At 44.1% G+C, this 21222-nt stretch overlaps 1 protein-coding gene and 1 pseudogene across 3 annotated transcripts in view; both read right to left on the bottom strand.

Annotated features, from left to right (window-relative positions):
* LOC103221986 (butyrophilin subfamily 3 member A1) overlaps positions 1 to 21222 on the bottom strand; it is a 118453-nt gene that overhangs the window by 33914 nt on the left and 63317 nt on the right. Inside the window, exons 9-13 of one of the 3 annotated variants that reach the window (XM_073005734.1) lie at positions 18486 to 18767; positions 16530 to 16814; positions 15643 to 15663; positions 15521 to 15547; positions 13964 to 14664 (exon numbers count right to left, since the gene is read on the bottom strand). In XM_073005734.1, coding sequence (XP_072861835.1) covers positions 14495 to 14664; positions 15521 to 15547; positions 15643 to 15663; positions 16530 to 16814; positions 18486 to 18767 — 785 coding nt within the window. In that variant the 3' untranslated portion in view covers positions 13964 to 14494. Of the gene's footprint in view, positions 1 to 13963; positions 14665 to 15520; positions 15548 to 15642; positions 15664 to 16529; positions 16815 to 18485; positions 18768 to 21222 lie in introns of those variants that run through there. The other 2 variants (XM_073005735.1, XM_073005728.1) reach the window with 2 other exon arrangements.
* Positions 2886 to 3647, bottom strand: LOC140708955 (butyrophilin subfamily 3 member A3-like; annotated as a pseudogene).

Here is a 21222-nt window from a genome sequence, read left to right as displayed (position 1 = left end):
AATTGCCCAAAGTCCTTCCATCTTGAAGCTTCCTCTCTGCACATGTGCTTTGGTCTACTGTTTCCACAGTTCACCTTCTTTTCCTCTTTTGGACCATAATGTGAGTGGAAGAGTTCTTCCCACAACTCCCATGCACTCCTGCTACAGGTGCAGCTAGTCACATGTCACTTGAAGGTTCCCTGGCCTAGCCTGGGTCGGGTGTCCATCCCAGACCCAGTCCATGTGGTGAGGCTGCAGGGCCATGCTATACGGACATGTATTGGAAGACAGGAGGTCACTAATGCTAAATGAATGTGGTGCAAGGAGGGCAGAGGGACCTTGAAAGGCATTCACTATATTCTCAGAGGCGGAGCCCTTAGAACAGATGCTGTTGATGCCCCATCCCATATTCTCTTGACCTATTACAATTTGCCAGTAGTGGATGAACACAGCTTCCTTCAAGGGTTACAACATCTTACCTCAGTTATTTGTGTCTCTCCTCCTCTGCTTTCTCTAACACCAGTCGTATTTGCTTTTTCTTGCAGATACACAACCCAACCTTGAAGTACAGCAGAACTAACATTCCCAGGGGCAGCTTTCAACCAGTTTAAGCAAAGGAGGATGTGAGATGTTGATAAATGTGCCAGGGTCCCCAGCCCTTAGGAAGATTCTGACATATATTCCACAATTTCACATAATTTCTTAGTGTCCTTGGTGCGATAAGCTGAGTTGTCCATATGGTGACTGAAAACCTAATGAACTCTTTAAGCCATTTCTCACACAATTGGCTTATCTCCTTCTCTGATTCTCTCTTTCTGCACTTGTGTTTCCTGGGATGATTTCCCAAATAAGTGGTAGCTTCAATAGTTCTCCTCCCTCCATACACACCTAGTGATATTTATTGTGAAACATGTGACAATGATATATAACATGGCAAAATGGACCTTATAGAACTAATGTTATTGACCTTTACATTTAGTGATTATTCTAAATTATCTGGGTGGACTTAATCGAATCACAGGAGTTCTCAAAAGTAGAAGGCAGAAGAATCAGAGAGATGCAATGGAAAAAGAACCAGACAAACTTCAAAGATTGACAGGTCCTCAATGCACAGTTGCTGCTTTGAAGATTGAAGAAGGGAGCTGCGAGCTGAAAAATAGCAGCCTCTAGAGATGGGAACAGTCTTCAGCTGTAAACCAGTAAGCAACTGGGACCTCCATCTTGTAATTGCAAGGAATTGAATTCTGCCAACAATCTGAATAAACAAGAAAACATATTGTTCTCTACAGCCTCCAGAAAAGAATCCAGCATGCAGACACATTGATCTTAGCCTGGTGAGATCCCTGTTGAACTTCTGACCTATAGAACTGTGAACCAAAAATTTGTGTTGCTTTAAGTCTCTGAATTTGTGGTAATTCATCATAGCAGCTGTAGAAAACACATACAATAAAGGTTTTATGAAAACGCTGCAGTGAATTAAACTGAAACTCTGGGGAGTACAGCGGGTGTGTGGACTACTCTACTGTCCTGAGTAGACACCACAGTCTAGAAAAAGCCAAGTTGAAGAGTAAGCATTATTAACAAATTAACTGAACAACTAGAACTTGAAAAGCACATGCTAAATAGAGGGCATACTGTGGTGAGCAATAATCGTGATGATAATAAGCAGCAGTTTTCCCTAGCAGGCAGCAGTTGAAAGGAATATTGGTTTAACATCTACCAATGAGCAGGGGTGGACAGACCCCTTTCCTGAAGAAAGAGTCCATAATGGGATTAAAAATATCCCTGTAAGCCGGGCACCCAGTGGCTCACACCTGTAATCCCAGCACTTTGGGAGGCCAAGGCAGGTGGATCACAAAGTCAAGAGATGGAGACCATCCTGGCAAAAATAGTGAACCCTCATCCCTACTAAAAGTACAAAAATTAGCCGGCCATGGTGGCGTGCACCTGTAGTCCCAATTACTCAGGAGGCTGAAAGCAGGAGAAGTGCTTGAACCCGGGGGGCGGAGGTAGCAGCGAGCGGAGATCGCACCACTGCACTCCAGCCTGGCAACAGAGCATGACTCTATCTAAAAAAAAAAAAAAAAAAAAAAAAAAAAAAATGACACACACACAAAATCCCTATAGTTCTTCTAGCGCCCTTCATCCAAATTTCCTATATCACAGAGAATCTTCAGAGTATTTCCTCTGCCTGGAAACCTTGACTGTAGGAAGGCTGGCTCTGGCTGCATGACCACTTATCACATTTGTTGGGTGGGCACACCTCTGTTCCCCATGATTTATCAAGTGTGGCCTCTAGTCTCTTTTCAAATCATGTGTCACGTGGGTACGGTGAGGTTATTCTCTCAACCCAGACACTCTGCAGAGCTAATCCAAGGAGTGCTGGGTGTAGGGCTCTGACAATCAGTTGGGAAGGAGTCAACAGGGGTGTCAACTCCACAACCACCCACAATGATCCTTACCCTGGAGCCGTCCTGGGAAAAGAACCTCAGAGCTACAGGTGGGTTCTTCCTATCAGGGAAGAATCAGGGTGGAAAAGAATGGGCAAATGGCCAGGGACTGAAGCTGACCATCTCCCAACTGCACAAATTACTGCATGAGTTATGTAAGTTACTTAATGTTGCCCTGCCTCAGCTTCCATACTTGGAAAATGAGACTACCCGACAGGGTGTTGTGAGGATTAAAGGAGTGACATCCACCAAAGCTCATAACACAGCACTCAGAACATTTTAGGTTCTCCATTAATGTTAGTTATTGCTGTTTAGATCCCAGCTTTATTGTTAACTAGTCAATTCTACTTTGTAAAGTTAATTCACTTTTCAGCACTCCAGTTTCCTTTTCTGTATAAGGGGACAATAAGGTGGTACCAAACTCAAACAACTGGCATATGAATAATTGAATGAGTATCAGTAAAGTGCTTCAGTGCGTGCCTGTAGCTTTATGGTTGTGATTGGTTGCTGTGGAGGGGGAGGCCCTCAGCTCTGAGCTGGGCAGGGAGAAGCAGAGACAAGTTACTTCAGCCTGAGGCTCCCCAGATTCGTTAGCTAAGCCTGGGGTCACTGTTAACTCCAGGGAATGATCAGGCACTAGGTCAGAATTGAGGAACTCTCTACTTCTGGCACTGGGTAAATTGTTAGATCAGTGGGCTCCAAGGTCAAAATTCTGAAAACAGGATATAGAGGCTCAGAGAAGTAATCGTACAGGAAAGTATGAATATGCGATCCATCCACAGCATTGTAGAAAGAGATATCTCCAGTCTCATAGTTCAGGAAGATCCCCACTTTCCTAGGGGGCTTATGAAGTTTCAGGTTGTTTCTGGGTTCAGTTAGAGTCTGACACTTATTCCCATCAATCAGCCCCATAGTCCAGAATCCGTTCTCAGGTGTCATTTTGACCCAACCTTTTCTCTGCACATTCTTACTACACACCCCTATATGCCACTCTTTCCTGTCCCCTACCTCCACCTCCCAGTAATGTCTCCCTGACATGAAGCTCTCACAGCCGAGAACACAATAATGCCAATCAAATCTCTCAGGGTTGTCCAGTAGATCCTGGGGCTCCTTGGCACACTGCACGCTCCTCTGGTCCTCAGAAACAAGGAGGATGGGGTTTAGTGTTTTTGCATCCAGAATCACATCCACTGCAGAGATTTTGAGGAAGTGTCCATGGGGTCAAGCATTTTTCCTGGATTTCAGAGCCTCAGCATGCAAGGCCTGGGCCATGCTGAGGAGGCCTAAGTCCAGAGCCTGGAGTCCCTAGCCTGCCCTGAATGTGACTCTGTCATCGGTGTCAGAAGAGAAAACACCAGGGATCTTGTGTCCAGAGGGGAAGAGGAGGGTGAAGTGAGGGTTGCATTAGGATCTGGCTAACCCAACACCCTGATGCGGCCTCAGGAAGCAGCAAGGATCCTCTTTCTACGTTTTTCTTGTTTCCCTCCCCACATTGACTCTGCCCACTAATGCTTTATGATCAGAGGTTAATTTTCAACCTTCATTCGACCACTCATGAGCTAAATGAGTTCCCCTTTACTGCAGTCTATTTTTCCATACATCTAATTTATTTAACAAAGTGGGGCCTCATCTGAAGCATTTCTTCATCTGAAAAATGGGGATAAACATACAAATCTCTAGCACTGTATAAAGCAATCATGTTATTTACTCAGCCCACAGCAGGGCATGAAGGAAGCTCCTGATGTTCCCGATAGCTGCAAGGCCGTCTCTGCTGGGTGGGCTATATGTGGGACCTTATATGCAATAGATTCACTCTCTGCCCTTCAGCTTTCTCCATCCTTTTCTGGGCCCCAGAAATCTGTCCTCTAAGGACAGTGCCACTGGGCTTCCTTGTCCTCTGGTTTGCTGTTGAGTTTGGCCAGTGGGAGGCCCTGATAGGAGATTGGAAGGAGAAAGAAAGGAGAGACACACCATTTAGTTTCCTGCTTCCTCCCTGCCAGCAGCAGCTGGTGTGGCTCTAACAAGGCCTGGTGACTCTCTCAGTAAGCCCTCTCTTTGAGCTACTTCTTACTCTGGGTTCCAGTAACTGCTTCCCCTCCCTATCCCTCCCAGGCTAGGGGTGGAGACAGCTCCCCAATGTTGGGAACCATGGGGCACTGCACTTTTCCTTGTTGCTTTCCCTTAACCCTCCTTTCCACAAACCCTCTTCAATCACACAGTTTGAACTCGTCATCTCTTTCTTACTAGGTTTTTGACCAATGCATATTTATTATTCCTTCAGTCTTCACCTCAACTCCCACAAAACATAGATTGCAGTCATCATCGAAAAATGTGGAGGCCAAAGTTCAGAAGCATTTGTGTGGGGACACAGACAGTAGATAGCATGGGAAGCCTGGGAAGGGCAAAGTTCTCTGGGCAGGCCTCCCCTCCTCTGTTTGGCATTTCCATCCTCACTCTCCCTGCAGTATCACTCAGTGTGTGTCTCCTTCCCCTCAGCTCCACCCTTTATGTGTCTTCCTTCCCAGGAAGGTCTGAGGAAGTGCAAGAGAGTGATACGCCCTGGTTCCCTGAGCTCTCAGCCAGAAGGGTCTAGGAGATGGGCCCCACCTTTCAGATTGGGATTCAATGTTGCTTGCCCCAAACTGTCTTGGTTATGGGGACATTTCTTCCCCAAATCACAGGAGTTGAGGAAGAAAAAAGGAAAAAGGAATATAGTCCCTCAGGTTGTTGGTCCAGGGAACATACAGTGATTTACTCACCTGGCTTGAAGAGAGCCTTTTTCTATTCTGAAAGGAAGAAGACACAGATAAGGAAAAGGTCAGTATTCTTGTACTTTTCCCCACTGCATTCTCCCCTCACTACCTGTTTTCTCTCCTTTTCTTCAGAGTCTCTTCCAGGGTCCAACTTCCCTCCTCTACAACTCTGATGGATCAGGGGTGGCATCTTCTCAAAAATGGTGGGCTCTGTTCCCTCTGTCATGAAGGGTACAGCCTGCACGGCCAGGCTTTGCAAGGGGGTGTGTAGGGTCAGGAGTCTCTCAGATTCTCTAAAAAGCAGAAATCAATCCCCCACCACAGAGAAATTGAGTATTTTGGTTAAATCTGATTCATGCAACTGAGAATATCAATAGGTCACAGCAGAGAAAGATTGAAGTGTTCATGGCACGTATCCCAGCAAACTCAGAGAGCATCAGGTTCACTCACCATTATAGGTCCAAGGTCTCTCTCCCCTACAATAAGAGAAAGTAGAGATGTCACCTTAACTTGCCATGTTTGAGTTTGCCCCATTCCCTTACTTTTACATCCATCTAATCTTTTTTTTTTTTTGACCACCTGTATTTTCTTCCTCTGCAGGTTCAATTCTCTCTGCTGTGTCCTTCTTAATATCAAATCCAGGAACATCAGTCGAATGTTAGTGACATGGCAATCACTTTGAGAGTTCCTTCCTGATGGTGTTCAGCTGATTCGTTAGGAATGTATCTAAACTCTTGTACCTGGGCATAGGTCCCACCATGTCTATATGCATATATACATATGTGTGTGTGTGTGTGTGCGCGTGTGTGCGCGCGTGCAAGATTCTTCTACTTCAATCTGTAATTTCCTACCTACCCTGAAAAGAATTTGGGAAATTCAATGAGCAATTCAGGGACTAGTTTTTGAAGCCAGTTAGAATAAATTGGTACCAACTGAACAACTGTTCAAGCCACTCTTGTTTATTAGACACACTCTCTTTTCTTATTTTTTTGTTCTTTATTATCTTTTATTCTTTTTCTTCTCTGGAGCCTATAGATTATGTAAAATGAAGAGTGAAGTTCCTACCATAGAGAATGAACTTCATCCACCTCTTCCCACTTCCTTTACAAGTGTGCCCCTGGATATTCTTCAGTGCTTTGCAGGGCTATGGAGTTTTGTGGCCCCTAGTAGAGAGAAATTGGAGGCATTTTTTCTTTGAGACTCGGCAAGAGAGAGAGAAAGAAAGGGAGAAAGAAACACTCCTCCTGAGTGTTACTCCAGTGAGTCACACTCTTTGTCTTTTTTCTTTTCTTTTTTTTTTTTTTTTTTTTTTTTTTGGCAATGACTAGGAATTGGCACATTTATTTTCTTTCCTTAGTCAAAGGGATCTAAGACCACTTCCTAACCTTGGGGAAAAAGTTAAGTGTGGAAACTATTCAAGCACAGACAGTTATAGATTCAGATTCAGAGAAAATGTCAGAGTGACTTAACGAGACGCATACTGGATAATTCTCCACCCTGCAATGGAATGAACAGGGAAGATGCATCAAGGCTCTTAAAGCAGGGACAGAAAGACATGCCTGGGTCTCTGGGGGAACGGGAACTTACTGATTTCCTCCAGGAGCTTCACTGGAAAATAAGCAGATAAAATAATGAACTGTTACAGGTGAGGGAGTTCTCTAAAAAATAAACCTTAAAAACAACCCAGCTGTGGTGTGGGGATAGGCGTGAGGCCTTTGGGCTTTGGCCTATAAGCTGGGTTCAGATAAACTCCCAGGGTCAGCTACCTCTTGTGATTCGTTCTTGCTTTATTGCGCTCCATGCCATTTCTCTCAACTCTTGCGCTCTTTTTCTTTCTGAACAGAGTCTTTTTTCCTCCTGCTGTTGCCACAGGAAGTAACTGGCTGCCCGGAGAAGCAGCAGCAAGATAGGCAGGGTCCCTGCCAGGGCAGCGATCCAGCTCTGGGCGCTCCTGAAGAACGGGCCTGTGAAGTGAAGGGCTATGGGCCATGGGGACCAGTGCACTCAGCCTCCCCAGACTGCAGCACCCCAAGTGTTGGCTGCTCACCCTAGGTCACAGGCCACAGAATCTATCTCACGGGGTTAAATAATCTTTCTCATTCTAAAATCTCAGAGGACTGTGGGTAAGACTTTGATAAACCCCCACTAGAGGCTGCTACTATTTCTTGTCTTGAGATGTCTGCCTCTCATGTGGAAAGTGAGTGACTTGAGCAGATCAGACACAGTTTTTTCTATTTCAACTTTTTGATAGGTAACACATGTACATGGTTCAAAAATATATATATAAAAAGTCATGCAAGTCTCCCATCCACCCAGTCCTCCCTCCCACCCTCCCTTTCTTAGCTTCAAATTAGTATGCTTAATATGATGCTTAGGGTGTCAATGCTGGCTCCTTTAGGTGACTAGCAGTGTGACTCTGGACTAATTATTTAACCACTCTGTTCCTACTGCCCTTCTCTTTGAAATTGGGGTAATGTTAATACCTACCTCCTGAAGTTACAAGGATTAAATTAATAAAGTGCCTGACACCTAGTGAGTGTTATGACATTGCTTGTTAACATAAAAAGTGTAAATAAAAATATATTCTTGTTTTTCCTCTTATTTGCACTGAAGATAGCATTCTATACACACCACTCTGCATTTTGCTCTTTCTGTGCAAAGGTAATCTTGGAGATCCTTCCGTATCAGTATAGAGATAATTTTCTCTTTTTTCTTTCACACTTGAGTGGTATCCATTGCATGAAAGTTCCCCAGCAGTGAACATCTGCATAGTTTCTAACCTTATGCAGTCATAATCAGTGCTATAAAAAAATAACTTTTTACCTGGATCATCTCACACAAATGCAAGCTTATCTACCAAATAAATCCCCAGAAGTGGAATTTTGGATCACTAAAGATGTAATTTGGGTAGATAGTGCTATATAGCCCCCAATAAAAGCTATGCTAATGCACACCAAAAATAGTTACTAGTTAGTTGGACAAGTTCTTTAGCAGGAAAGAAGATACTGAAATGCTAGAAACTGAGCCAGTAGAGGATGGGAAGCTTGGGGAGAGAGGAAATGAGGAAAGATTTCTGAACAACAGTGGGGAGTTCCCCTGTAACAAGCAGCTGGAGTCCATAGGCATCCCGTGGTTTCACAGTCCAGTTGGGTCACCACTTAAGTCAATACAGCCCACATTAACACCTTCTGCTATGAAATCTTCCCCTCAAATTCCTCATAAAACATGCAGCAGTATTCTGAAACATCTGAACTAAAACACTCAGCAGACATTTATCTTTGTATTCTTCATGAAATGTGTTTTGTCTTTTTTTTTTTTTTTTTTTTTTTTTTTTTTACTAGTGTTTAAGTCATTTTTTACTTGAATCAGATGGTGTCATTTAATAAGGATTTTATGAGTTCTTGGTTTTTAAATTCCAGACTTTCCTTTTCTACATGTGAGATAGTTTTCATTTTAACTGGCATGTTATATGCACACAGAAACAAAGACTAGAGCAAAATAATGTAACGCACGGGGAGAAAAGAAATGCACAAAGTAAAGAACATTCTCTCATAGAACAATGATCTGTTTTACAGGAAACAAATCTTGCCTTGAAATTTACACAGTGAGACTGTACATAACTGCATGAAAATAGCTATTTTTTAAAGACATTTTTCATTCATGAGTATTTTCAAATTTTTCACACTGTACACATTTCTTAAAACATGATACCAGCAGCAACTGAAAATGAACGCCAATTTTAGTACATATGCGTTATCTACCTCAAGGTAACAAAAGTATGTGGCAAAACATATACCACCCACAGTGCTTCAAAATATGCATTTCTATTTAACCAGCGTTTGTTGTAGGAAATATTCCTAATAAGACTCATTCACTGTTTATAAATGTTCTGGTATGCATTCTTTATAGTGAAGTGTTAATACATCACATCTTATTTATTTTAGCAAATCAGTATATTTTCTGCATTTAATTATAAAACTTAACATAGTTTTAAAAATTTATTTGCAAATGCACTTTTTCCATTTGGCACTATGGTGTGTTGCCTACTTAGCTGAATCTATAACGTCAGCTTATCCTAAGGCTGTCCATATACTTAATTCATGTAAGTGTTCATTTTAAGTAATGTGCTCACGGTGTACAGGAATTCATATTTTGGAGGTGCTTGATCTATCTACAAAGAAAAATTAGATAGGAATTACTTTATTATGAAATGCTCCCAGAAGTCTTGTGTGTGTGTGTGTGTGTGTTTTTAAACGAATGTTAGACTTGTGTGCATGGAAGTAATTTAGGTACATCATTAATATAGTTTAAAAGTTGTACATGATAAGACACTTTGTTTTTACTGTATGTTTTTACTAAATGATCTATTCCCCGTCCCAAGGCCAGCAGGAATAAAATTAGGTTAAATGTAAATAATAATAATAATAATAATAATAATAATAATAATTGTATAGGCCTGGCATGGTGGCTCATGCCTGTAATCCCAGCACTTTGGGAGACCGAGGCAGGTGGATCACCTGAGGTCAGGAGTTCAAGACCAGCCTGGCCAACTTGGCAAAACCCGTCTCTACTAAAAATACAAAAATTAGCTGGGCGTGGTGGCATGCACCTGTAATCCCAGCTACCCAGGAGGCTGAGACAGGAGAATCGCTGGAACCTGGGAAGCAGAGGCTGCAGTGAGCTGAGAATGCGCCACTGCACTCCAGCCTGGGTGACAGAGCAAGACTCCATCTCAAAAAAAAAACAAAAAACAAAAAACAAAAAAACCTGTATATTCATACAACAAAATAGATTGTATCCATTGGATAATATTCGTTAGGTTTTGGGGAAATGATGAATAAAAGGAAAAACACATACTGTTCCTAAAAGACACAAAACAAGGTGTAATGTATGGATCTAATGTTGTTAAAATTATAAATAATTGCCCTTCATGAAAAACACGATTCCTAAAGGCTGCATGGAAATCTCTTTTATGACTGAAACATGCATTGTTTGTCTATCCCTCGCCTGTTATATATGTATACTGGTTCAGACATTTCTATATTTTTAATATTTCTGAAATGAACAGATTTACATATGAATCTATAAGGGACATCTCTTTTTAGAAATTCTTAGAATAGATGCCTTGAGTTGGCCAGAAGAGATTTTAAATATTTTTTGCCCTTTTCTGACCACAATACATTCTTAAGAACATGCAAGTAGAACATTTCTTGACCAAATCCCAAACTCTGCAGGTCTTTATTCTTTGTACTACTTCTCCATTTTCCGTGTGTCCACAAGTGTGTGTGCACACCCCCTCAGGCACACCCCTCAGACACCTGACACTTTTCTCTGCACAAGTACTCTCCCTGCATGCCCACTCACCACTCTTAGCGATTCAGCCCCTGTCCTCCCCGACATTGTAGCCCAGGCTCTCATCAACTTCTCCCACTTACCTCTTAGCATTCCCATCTGAAAATCACAGCCCACAGAAGAAAGGTGGTTAATAGTTCTCCATTCTTTCTATCATGGTTGAGTCTCCATTTGGAAGAAAGGAAAAAGAAAGCAGAGGCTGTCTGGTCATCGCGAGGAATAATAACAATCTCTCTTTGGAAGAATTAGTTTTTTGATTGGCTCGGAGGTAGTGTTTCTCATCAGTTGCTGGCCAGAAACCCCTGAAGAAGGCTAAAAGTACATTGAATTGTACACGTTGAAGAAAAATTCCTGCCTTACCTCCCTTAGTGTTTGTGTTTATTTCTTTCATCCTTGTGTGTATATGAGTATTTCTATATATTTACTTGTCTTAAATCTTTTATCATAATGGAAATATCAGCAGAACAAAATGAGAAAAGATTTTAATGTGGTGAAGAGAGAAAGATGTCCACTAATTAAAATGCTATTGTGGCAGTTTGCTACATTTGCTTGCATGAATATGGGTACATGCAGGAGGAGGAGATATTACTGCAGAGTCACATAAACATATGAATGGAAAGAAAACCAGACACGATACACTACTTTTTTTTTTTTTGAAACAGAGTTGCACTCTGTCACCCAGGTTGGAGTGCAGTGGCAGGAACTCGGCTTTATGAGCAGATTTATGAGCAGACATTTATTAAGGAAATTGGCTCATGTGAATATAGAGGCTAAGAAATCACACAACAGCCCGTCTGTAGGCTGGAGACCCTGGGATGCTGGTAGCACGGCTCATTTGAAGTCTGAAAGCCTCACAACCAGGGAAGCTGGTTGTGTAACTCTCAGTCCAAAGCCAAAGGCCTGAGAACCCAGGGCCTCCTGGTACAAGTCCTGAAGTTCAAAGGCTGGAGAGCCAGGAGTTCTGATGTTCAAGGGCAGAAGAAGAAGAGTGTCTCAGCTCCAGAGGAGAGAAGAATTTGCCTTTCCTCTGTCTTTTGGTTCTATTGGGCCCCCCGCCAATTGGACGGGAGAATTTCCCACTGACTCACATGCCAGTCTCTTCTGGAAACACACTCACAGACACATCCAGAAATAATGTTGTACCAGTTGTCTAGGTATTCCATAATCCAGTCAAGTTGACATCTAAAATTAACCAGCACATGGATTAACTTCCAGGATCCACTATTCTAGTTTCCAAATGCGGTCTTCGGATTCCTAGCGCGAACTCTGATATACTCTTAAGGAGTCCCCAGTGTTAACACTATTTTCACAATAATAATAATGAAACATTAACCATTTTTCATCTCATTCTCTCAGTAGGGTGCAGTAAAGTTTTTTTTTTTTGAGAAAATATGACCTATGATAAACCAATAGGTTTAATACAAAGGCAGATATGAGAATACAAACATCTTCTATTAAGCCAGACATTAGATTTGGAAAAAGTTAACCAGGAATAAAAGAACTCCCAGTTCTTTTATTGGGACACAATAGATTGCTTTTTCACAAAACATCCTGTTTATATTAAACTATAATTGATTTATTCATGCTATTTTAACATGAATTAAAAGATAACATTTCAAATTTTGTTTCAATGTCAAATGCCATAACTATTAACAAATATTAACCCAAATAAACAAAAGTTCTTTAAGGTCCTCAATAGTTATTAAGTGTCTAAAGACATAATTAGATTAGGAAGTTTGAAGCCACTGGTGTCCCCATTGAACCTGAATGCTGACGTAGACCAGTTGCAGTACTGCCCTGCTCGACCAGGACCTCAAACCTCAACCACACTCAGGGACTAAGTACTGACTCATTGTTTATTGCAGGGACACGTAAGCCAAACCACATCCACACGAGTCCATGTTCTTCATTCATCTTCATCCCAGGTCCAGGCCTGTGGGTGTGTGTTGTGGAAATCCTGGGGTTGGGTGGAAATGAGCCATCATCTCCCAGGTCCCCTTAGCTGTTATGTTGGGGCTTATCCACCCTTACAACCTTGGTCCCTCCCAGCTGTCTGGTTCTACTTCCTCTATCTCTGACCTGCATATCTGGTTCCCTCTCCTCTCTGGTGGTCCTGTGGATTCCTCTCTCCTCTCTCATCCTGATGAACCCTGTTGACCTCATTCCATGTCCATAACATCTGGTGCCAACTGGCATGCTGGACTCAATGTGGTCACCCTGATGTTAAACAGCAGGTTTGCTGCCCATCAACTTCTCACACTTTCTTCTTGGCTGGGAGCTATGACACAACTAGTTTCCTATGCGTGGATCCCATCCCATAGTTACAACCAAAGGAACTACTAAAGCCACAGCCTAGTGAGGAGGAGAAAACTGGGGCTAAGGGCTGGAGTGGGTGTGAAAGAGGCAGGTGGAAGCTGTTCTCTTACGTGACCAGAGGGGAGAAGGGTGTGTCTTCCACCAACAACATTGTGCAGTGGCTGCTGAGATGACGAGGGCTTGTCTACATGGCTGTGAGACCGGCGAATTGATTCTACAGGCTCTGATTGGTCCCCACTCTGTGAAGTGTCAGGCCCTCTTCAGGCACCGTGACCCCATTGGCTCCTGTGAGTGCCGGACAGATGAAGATGGGGCTGTCATCAGACCCTATCCTGAAGAAGGGCCTCACAGGCACAGAAAAGGCTGAACGGGGACATGTGTAGATGTGCGATCTGTCCCTCATGTTGTAGAAGGAGACATCTCCAGCTTCACAGTCCAGGAAGACGCCCACACGGCAAAGGGACTCCTTCAAAGGGAGAATCCTCTTAGGTGAGGACAGGGCCCGGTATTGCCCTTTACACATCTCCAAGGTCCAGAAGCCATTCCGAGGACGCAGCAGGACCTCCTCTTTCCTCTCAACATTGTCTCTGCAGACCCCCACAGTCCACTCAATCACGTTTTCCACCTCCACCTCCCAGTAATGTTTCCCTGAAGCGAAGCTCTCCCGGCCCAGGACACAAGGCTCACTGTGGAATCTCTCTGGGTTGTCAGGCACGCTCTCCCCTAGGTGCCTGGCGGGGCACCTTCTCACACTTCTCCGGTCTCTGACAGCAAGAGATCAGGATGAGTGGTGTCTGGATCCAGGACCACATCGACTGCAAAGGAAGTTTCAGGTTTAGGCCTGGGGTCTCAGGAACCTGGGGGATTGTGTGGTTCCTGATTCCCAGAGAGGTCTCAGATATCTGTGGGGGGATCCCCAGGTAGTGGCCACTTCCATGAAGGCTCTCTGATCCTAGGCAGCTCACACACTGAGAATTACTGAAGCTGCCCTTCTATCTCTCCAGCAGTTCCCTCAGTTTGAGAAGAATTGGAGCTCTAAGAAATTCGGAAAGTTTAGCATATGAGGCAAAATTAATCATTCTTTCTCTCAGCGTTCTAAATCTGTGTTCCCTTTTCTATTCAAGACATAGGATCTCTGGCTGGGCACGGTGACTCACGCCTGTAATCCCAGAACTTTGGGAGGCCGAAGCGGGTGGATCACCTGAGGTCAGGAGTTCGAGACTAGCCTGGACAGCATGGTGAAACCCCATCTCTACCAAAAATACAAAAGTTAGCCAGGCATGGTGGTGCACGCCTGTAATCCCAGCTACTCAGGAGGCTGAGGCACGAGAATTGCTTGAACCCGGGAGGCAGAGGTTGCAGTGAGTCCAGATTGTGCCTCAGCACTCCAGCCTGGGTGACAGAGCAAGATATCATCTCAAAACAAACAAACAAACAAAAAAACAAAAACAAAACTCAAAACAAAGACCTATGATCTCTGGATTTTCTTTAGTTAGAAACTTTCCAACTTGGCTCAAACCAGCACAGAGTCTTTATGTCCTGCTCCTCCTCTCCCCAGTGGATCAGGTAAGGTGAGTGTTTCCCTTTACACTATCCCGGAGGGTAAAGGGTCTCTTCATTGGTCCTGTGTGTTCCTTTTACCAATCACAACTGACTTAAATGACTGACAAGGGCACCCTTCAAAAAATAAAGGAGAATAAATGTCCCCAAAAGAAAACCTGCTTCCTGAGGGATCTGTAGGCAAATGTGGGGAGGAACAATTCCCATCCAGTTTTGCTTCAACAGTGTGGGTCTGATGTCTTCAGGTATCACTTCTGTAGGTATAAGAAATGCTCCGGACACTGGGCATTCTGCAGGCCTCTCCCATCTGTATTTATTCTTACTTATTCTGTCTACCTTTCTATTGTGTTAAAATGATTTCCTCCATTCCACAAGTAAATATGTCTGACTGTGACGATTTGCTATTTTGTCCCAAGTGGAAAGTGGCAATTTTAAAATTCACCTAAAGAGGAAAGGTCCATGCGTCATGGTATCTGGTAAAGCTTGGATTCTGTGGTGCTTATGGGCAGAGGGGCAGAATCATAAGATGAAAAGTGCTCACTGGGAGTGGGCAATTGGGTTCTGTGCTCTCCCACTCACCGGAACACCCTCCCCTGGCAGGCTATACACAAAGTATCAGTGCTCTCTTAGGAGCAGAAAGGCATTTCTTGTCACCTATTGGTACACACTTTTGTCAGGCTTACTAGGGACCCTCATGGCCTCTTCCCCGCATGGGTCTTCAACTTGGCACAGTCTACACTATCCCCAGGATATAAGCTGCTAAGACAGTAATGTCTTTTTTCAAATTTATCCAGGATCAAAGAGCAACAACTACTGAAACGTAACTCTTAGGAAGGCTACTATATATGGGACACTTCTGGTAATCATGTATTAAATTATTCCAAAAGAGAAAGGATCCTGGGATGTAAACCATAGGGTGGATTGAGAGATGTCAGGATTCCCTCACAGAAGAGCCATGATGCATCATTGCTGGGACACTGTTGATGAACTGACCCCAGCTCCCTGCTGTCCCTGCCTAGCCTTGGTCCCCTTGCCCATCTCCTCTAAGGAGTCCTGTTAGCTGGCTAGCGGGAGAAAGCTGAGATCTAAGGGAACATCAGAGACACTCACCGGCACGTAAGACTGTTCTTCTCCATCCTGCAAGGGACAGACAGAGGCGAATGTCATGAGATGTTGCTAACTGAGCAGAACTCAAATTGTATATGGATTAGTTCAGGAAAGGCTAAACTTACGCAATTCTTCTTGAAGTTGCTCTGAAAAACAAACAGAAAGAAAATCATGTCTTCCACAGAAGAACTAAAAGAAGTTGGGTTTAGGCCGGGCGCGGTGGCTCAAGCCTGTAATCCCAGCACTTTGGGAGGCCGAGACGGGCGGATCACGAGGTCAGGAGATCGAGACCATCCTGGCTAACACGGTGAAACCCCGTCTCTACTAAAAAAATACAAAAAAAACTAGCCGGGCAAGGTGGCGGCGCCTGTAGTCCCAGCTACTCGGGAGGCTGAGGCAGGAGAATGGCGTAAACCCGGGAGGCGGAGCTTGCAGTGAGCCGAGATTGAGCCACTGCACTCCAGCCTGGGCGACAGAGCGAGACTCTGTCTCAAAAAAAAAAAAAAAAAAAAAGAAGTTGGGTTTATAGTAAAAATGCAGGAACCGTCCTTTCTATGAACAGCAACATCTCCCTTGCCTCATGCCTAGGGCACTGTCAGAAACCAGAAATGATATGTCATCAGGTGGTGGGTAGTGCCGGTACATTGTTATACTTGCTTTTGATCAACCATGTAGTACTTCATGTAGCCAGATGAATGGATGCAAGGTGGGCAGAGTGAAAGAACAAAAGCTCTGAGAGATTCATTCCAAGGACATCAGAGTTCCAAGTCCTTGCTGCTGCTGCTGTGCATTTCCTCTCTCTTCCATATGCTGGTACCTGGGAGAGTGGTGTCTTTTCTACGGTGCTGAACTGTCCTCCCACTCTTCTACTTTTTTTTTTTTTTTAATTAAACGGGGTCTCACTTTATTGCCCAGGCAGGTCTCGAAATCCAGGGTTCAGGTGATCTGCCTGCCTCAGCCTTCTACAGTGCTGGGATTCAAGCCATGAGCCACCATACTCAGCCTCTTTTACCTTTTACTTGAAGTTCTTTCTCTTTTTGCACACGTTCCTTCTTCAGTTCCTTTACAGCAATTTCTCTTGTTTTCCGTTCTTTCTCTTTTTGCACACGTTCCTTCTCCAGTTCCTTTACAGCAATTTCTCTTGTTTTCCGTTCAGACTCCTTTTCCCCTGACAGAATCTTTGTTTCCTTTTGGAGTCTGTTGATCCAGTAGATGCATACGGCAATGATTATCATCAGAAAAACCACAATGATAGGCAGGGCCACCACACAGGGAGACACGCTGGGCATAAAGGATTCTGAAAAGGCAGCCAGAAATGTCCACTTAGTTTGAAACAGAACATCTGGGGTAAGAGTGCCCTTAGGAGCACAGCTGAAGGGCTCCTCAGCCACCTGCTCTGTTGCTTTCTCCCTGAGAAAACTCAGATGGAGAAAGTGATGCTGGCTCAGATCTGGCTGACACCTCAGTGGCTTCCAGGGCCAAGGCCCAGAGGTAGCAAACCAGTCACCATGGGAAGGGCCAAGGTGAATAAAGCTAACCCGTCATGCTGAGTCAGCACAGCCACCACCCTGCCTCAAGCTACGATCACTCACGCCTGGAATACTGCAGTGCCCTCCTTCTTATTCTGCCCTCACCTTCTACAGTCTATTCTCAAGAGACCAGACCAAGTGTAATCATGTTAATTCTTAGCTCAAAACCTTCCAATGCTTTCCACTTCACTCTCCCTAAAAACCAAAGACTGTTTGTGGCTTATGATGCCATGTAGAATGTGTTTTCATTGTCTCTGTGAATTCATCTCCTCTCACTTCCTGCACTGACTCCATTTCAGCCACACCAGCATCACCTTCTGGGGGTCCTGGAAACTGCCAGGGATGTTCCTTCCCCAGGCCCTTTGCATATGCTTTTCCTGTAGCTGGTTGCTCAGTCCTTAAGCATCTGATGATTCCTTACTATCAGACGGGATGGCTCAATTTTCATCTCTACAGCGAAGTCTTCCCTGACCATTCTGTTAAGAATTGCAATGTCTCACACTGCCTCTTTATTCCTTCCTTGCTTAATGTTTCCTATAGATGTTCATCACCATCTGATAGAATATATGGTTAACTAATTATTTAATCACTTTTTGAGGGAAGAGTTCTTGATATAATTTGTTCAATTATTTACCTTTGGTTTCTAGAACAGTGTCTTGACATATGATAGGCTTCTTGACCATTTGTTGAATGAATTACGAGTATGTGTTAATAGGGAATTTCCGCGGCTCTATCCCGTGGAAAATCCCCTGTGCAGGAAGGGATGGCTGCAGCATACAGGAACACCAAGTGTAGAGAGTCACTTATCCACACCACCCTCCATGTGTTATGGTTGTTTTCAAAGTCTAAAAATTGCTGGCCGGGTATGGTGGCTCACGCCTGTAATCCCAGCACTTTGGAAGGCTGAGAAAGGTGGATCGTTTGAGGTCAGAAGTTCGAGAGCAGCCTGGTCAACAAGGCGAAATCCCCATCTCTACTAAAAATACAAAAATTAGCTGGGTGTGGTGGCGTGTGCCTGTAGCCCTAGCCTTCGGGAGGCTGAGGTATGAGAATTGCTTGAACCTGGGAGGCGGAGGTTGTAGTGAGCCAAGATTGTGCCACTGCAGGCTAGCCTGTGTGACAGAGAGAGAACTGGTCTTAAAAAAAAAAAAAATATTGCCGCAGCCTGAGGACCTTATCAGGGGGAAAAACAACAACAACAACAACAACAACAACAAACCAGGTTCACTCTCAGAGAAGAGGCTCCTACTCCTGAGTTTTGGGACTCTTTGATTCTCCTTCTGTGAGAAGCAGAGAGGCCTCAGCTCAGCTGCAGACTCCTGGTCCTCAGGGCCCAGGACCATTCCACCCACACTGCTGCCCCCATTCCCGCTCTGGGCTCCATCTGTGTGCTGAGGATCCCCATGCACCCGACGAGTCTCAGAGGGCAGAGAACTAACCTGGAATAAAAATGACACTTTCTTTCTTCTGACCGAGCAGGGTGTCACTGATAGAGCAGGACATGTTCCTCACCGACTTATCTCTGATGATCACAGCTGTGGTGACCATGAAGAGGCCATCTGTGTCAGGGGTGACGACCTCCTTCAGGGCAGGCACAATCCCACCGTAGGGGTCCCTCCACACTGTGAGGGGCTTTGGGTACCACCCTCTAGATATGCACTCCAGCCGGATGCCCCCGTCCTCGTGGCCCCTCATTTCAACGAGGGGCTTAGAGCCCAGTCCTGTGGAGAGATACCAGAGTTCAGACAAGAATCAGTGCCTTTTGCATCTCTTCTGTGCCTACTGCATCTCTTCTGTGAAACTAGAAAGTAAAGGTGAAAAAGAGGGAGGTAGGAAGCAAGAAATAGGAAGGAGGAAAAAAAGGAGGAGGGTAAGGAAGAAAGAACGTTGATGTTAGAGAACACCAAGAGACCAATGGGCCACATAAACTGTGAGTTCTCTAAGAGCAAATGATCCCATTGTGCCCTTTTCTTTGTGGTCCACGTACAGACCCCATCACGGCACCAAACATCTATCTGTCTGCTATAAATGCTTATTCAATTTATCCTGCCAGACTAATTTTCTCACTTCAAGATGGGTGTGTCGACTCCAACTTCAAACAGGCAGGTTTTGGATTTCACTTTCTGCTTCTGGGACGACTTCTCAGTAGACCTCAGCTTCCAGAAGCTCTAGAGTAATAATGACAAGGACGAAAGTCTGCCAGGCGGGCAGAATCCTAAGAAACCTTTTGATCCAAAGACGCTGACCCTTCTGTCTAGTTCAGAACTTCACATAACCACTGCTCTCTACCACCCATAGGAGGTGATGGTTTTTGGGAAACTTGACAGATCTAGCCTGCAAAGCCAACTCTAATCCTAATTCACACTATTTACCTCCCAGAGGCTCCATCCATTAGGCAGTATTGCTTTTCTTTTTTAGAGATAGCGTTTGAGCTCTGTTGTCCAGGTTGGAGCACACTGGCAAAATCATAGCTCACTGTGCCTTGTACTCCTGGGCTCAAGAGATCCTCCCGCTTCAGTCTCCCAACTAGCTAGGATTACAGGCATGTTCCACCATTCTTGGCTAACATGTTGCCCAGGCTGGGTGGTTTTCTTATAGTACTTTGAGAATATCAACTTATTAGAAAGATCCGGATAATCCAGGAACTAAGATAACCATACTACCTTTCCAATATCAGAGATCATCACCAAAAATTTTAAGAAACTAGACTCACCCTAACTACAATCCATCTTTAAATGAATCTTCCATAAGAGTGAACACTGGGTATGAAAGAGCTGCAAAAGCATAGTCCTGGGAGACCTTTCAGCCATGTGGGACCACCTAAACTTCTCTGAGTTATTCCTTTATAAAGTCTCCTAAAGAATTTTACCAAAGACAGGAAATTAAACCAAAAACTTAAGTCTGGTGTGTTGGCTCAATTTAATAATAAAAAAAATTTTTTTTCACACGGTCTCACTGTATCACCTCAGCTGGATTGCAGAGGCATGATCATAGCTTACTGCATCCTGGACTTCTGAGGCTCAGGTGATCCTCCAACCTCAGCCTCCCAAGTAGTTGAGACTACAGGCATGTGCCACCATGCCCAGCTTTTTTTTTTTTTTGCATTTTTTTGTAGAGACTGGATTTCACCATGTTGCCCAGGCTTACTGTAATTTTTTTTTTTTTTTTTAAAGACAAAATCTTGCTCTGTAGCACAGGTTAGAGTGAAATAAATGGTAGGATCTCGGCTGACTGCAACCTAGGCCACCTGAGTTCCAGTGATTCTCTGGCTCAGCCTCCCAAGTAGCTGGGACTACAGGCATGTGCCAGCATGCTTGTATAATTTTTGCAGTTGTAGTTGAGAAGGGGTTTCACCATGTTGGTCAGGCTAATCTCGAGCTCCTGACCTCAGGTGAGCCACCCGCCTTGGCCTCTCAACGTGCTAGGGTTATAGGCATGAATTACCGCACCGAGCCCAGGGTCACTTTAATTTTTATCAAGAGAAAAAACTACTTGTACATTTAAAGGCTCGGTAGAATAAGAATTAAAATAACTCAGCAAATTGGAAAACAAAGTTCTTCAAAACATTCCATGAGGTCCAATACAGGCAAGCATGACAAAATAGATTTAAGGGCAAAATCAGTTACCAACAAACCTAACAAAGAGAATACAGTAAACAAAAAGTCCTACGCAACCCAATTCAGAGTGGGGAAGGCCAGGCCAGTGTCAGTTTTACAGGCAAAGAATGGCAGATTCCTGCCGCACAGAAACCATAACTGGTCAAACCTAGAGCACTGCTATGAACACATTGAGGATGCAGTGTCAAGAAACCCTCCTTCCATGATATTGTGTTTTAATCAGATGCAAGGTTGCCTTTGTGTGTAGCAAAGATGGGGTCTCTTACCTGTTATGATTTGAGACCCCTAGGGAAGGACCCAATTCCCTAGTCTGCACATCCTCTGGTCTGATGGAGTGAAATGCCACCACAGATTATCCTGCACCCGAAAGGCTTTTTCAGTCCTCAAATATATCTGTTTGTTGTTGTTGTTTAATTTTTGATACAGAGTCTTGCTCTGTTGCCCAGGCTGGAGTGATGTGGTAAGATCTCGGCTCCCCGCAACCTCTGCCTCCTGGGTTCCAGAAATTCTCATGCCTTAGGCTCCCAAGAAGTTGAGATTACAGGCACACTCCACAAAG

The sequence above is a fragment of the Chlorocebus sabaeus genome, chromosome 17 (assembly GCF_047675955.1).
Source record: "Chlorocebus sabaeus isolate Y175 chromosome 17, mChlSab1.0.hap1, whole genome shotgun sequence".
Classification (NCBI taxonomy): Eukaryota; Metazoa; Chordata; class Mammalia; order Primates; family Cercopithecidae; genus Chlorocebus; species Chlorocebus sabaeus.
Note: the sequence above shows the minus strand (reverse complement) of the source record. Positions and strands in the feature narration are given on the sequence as shown.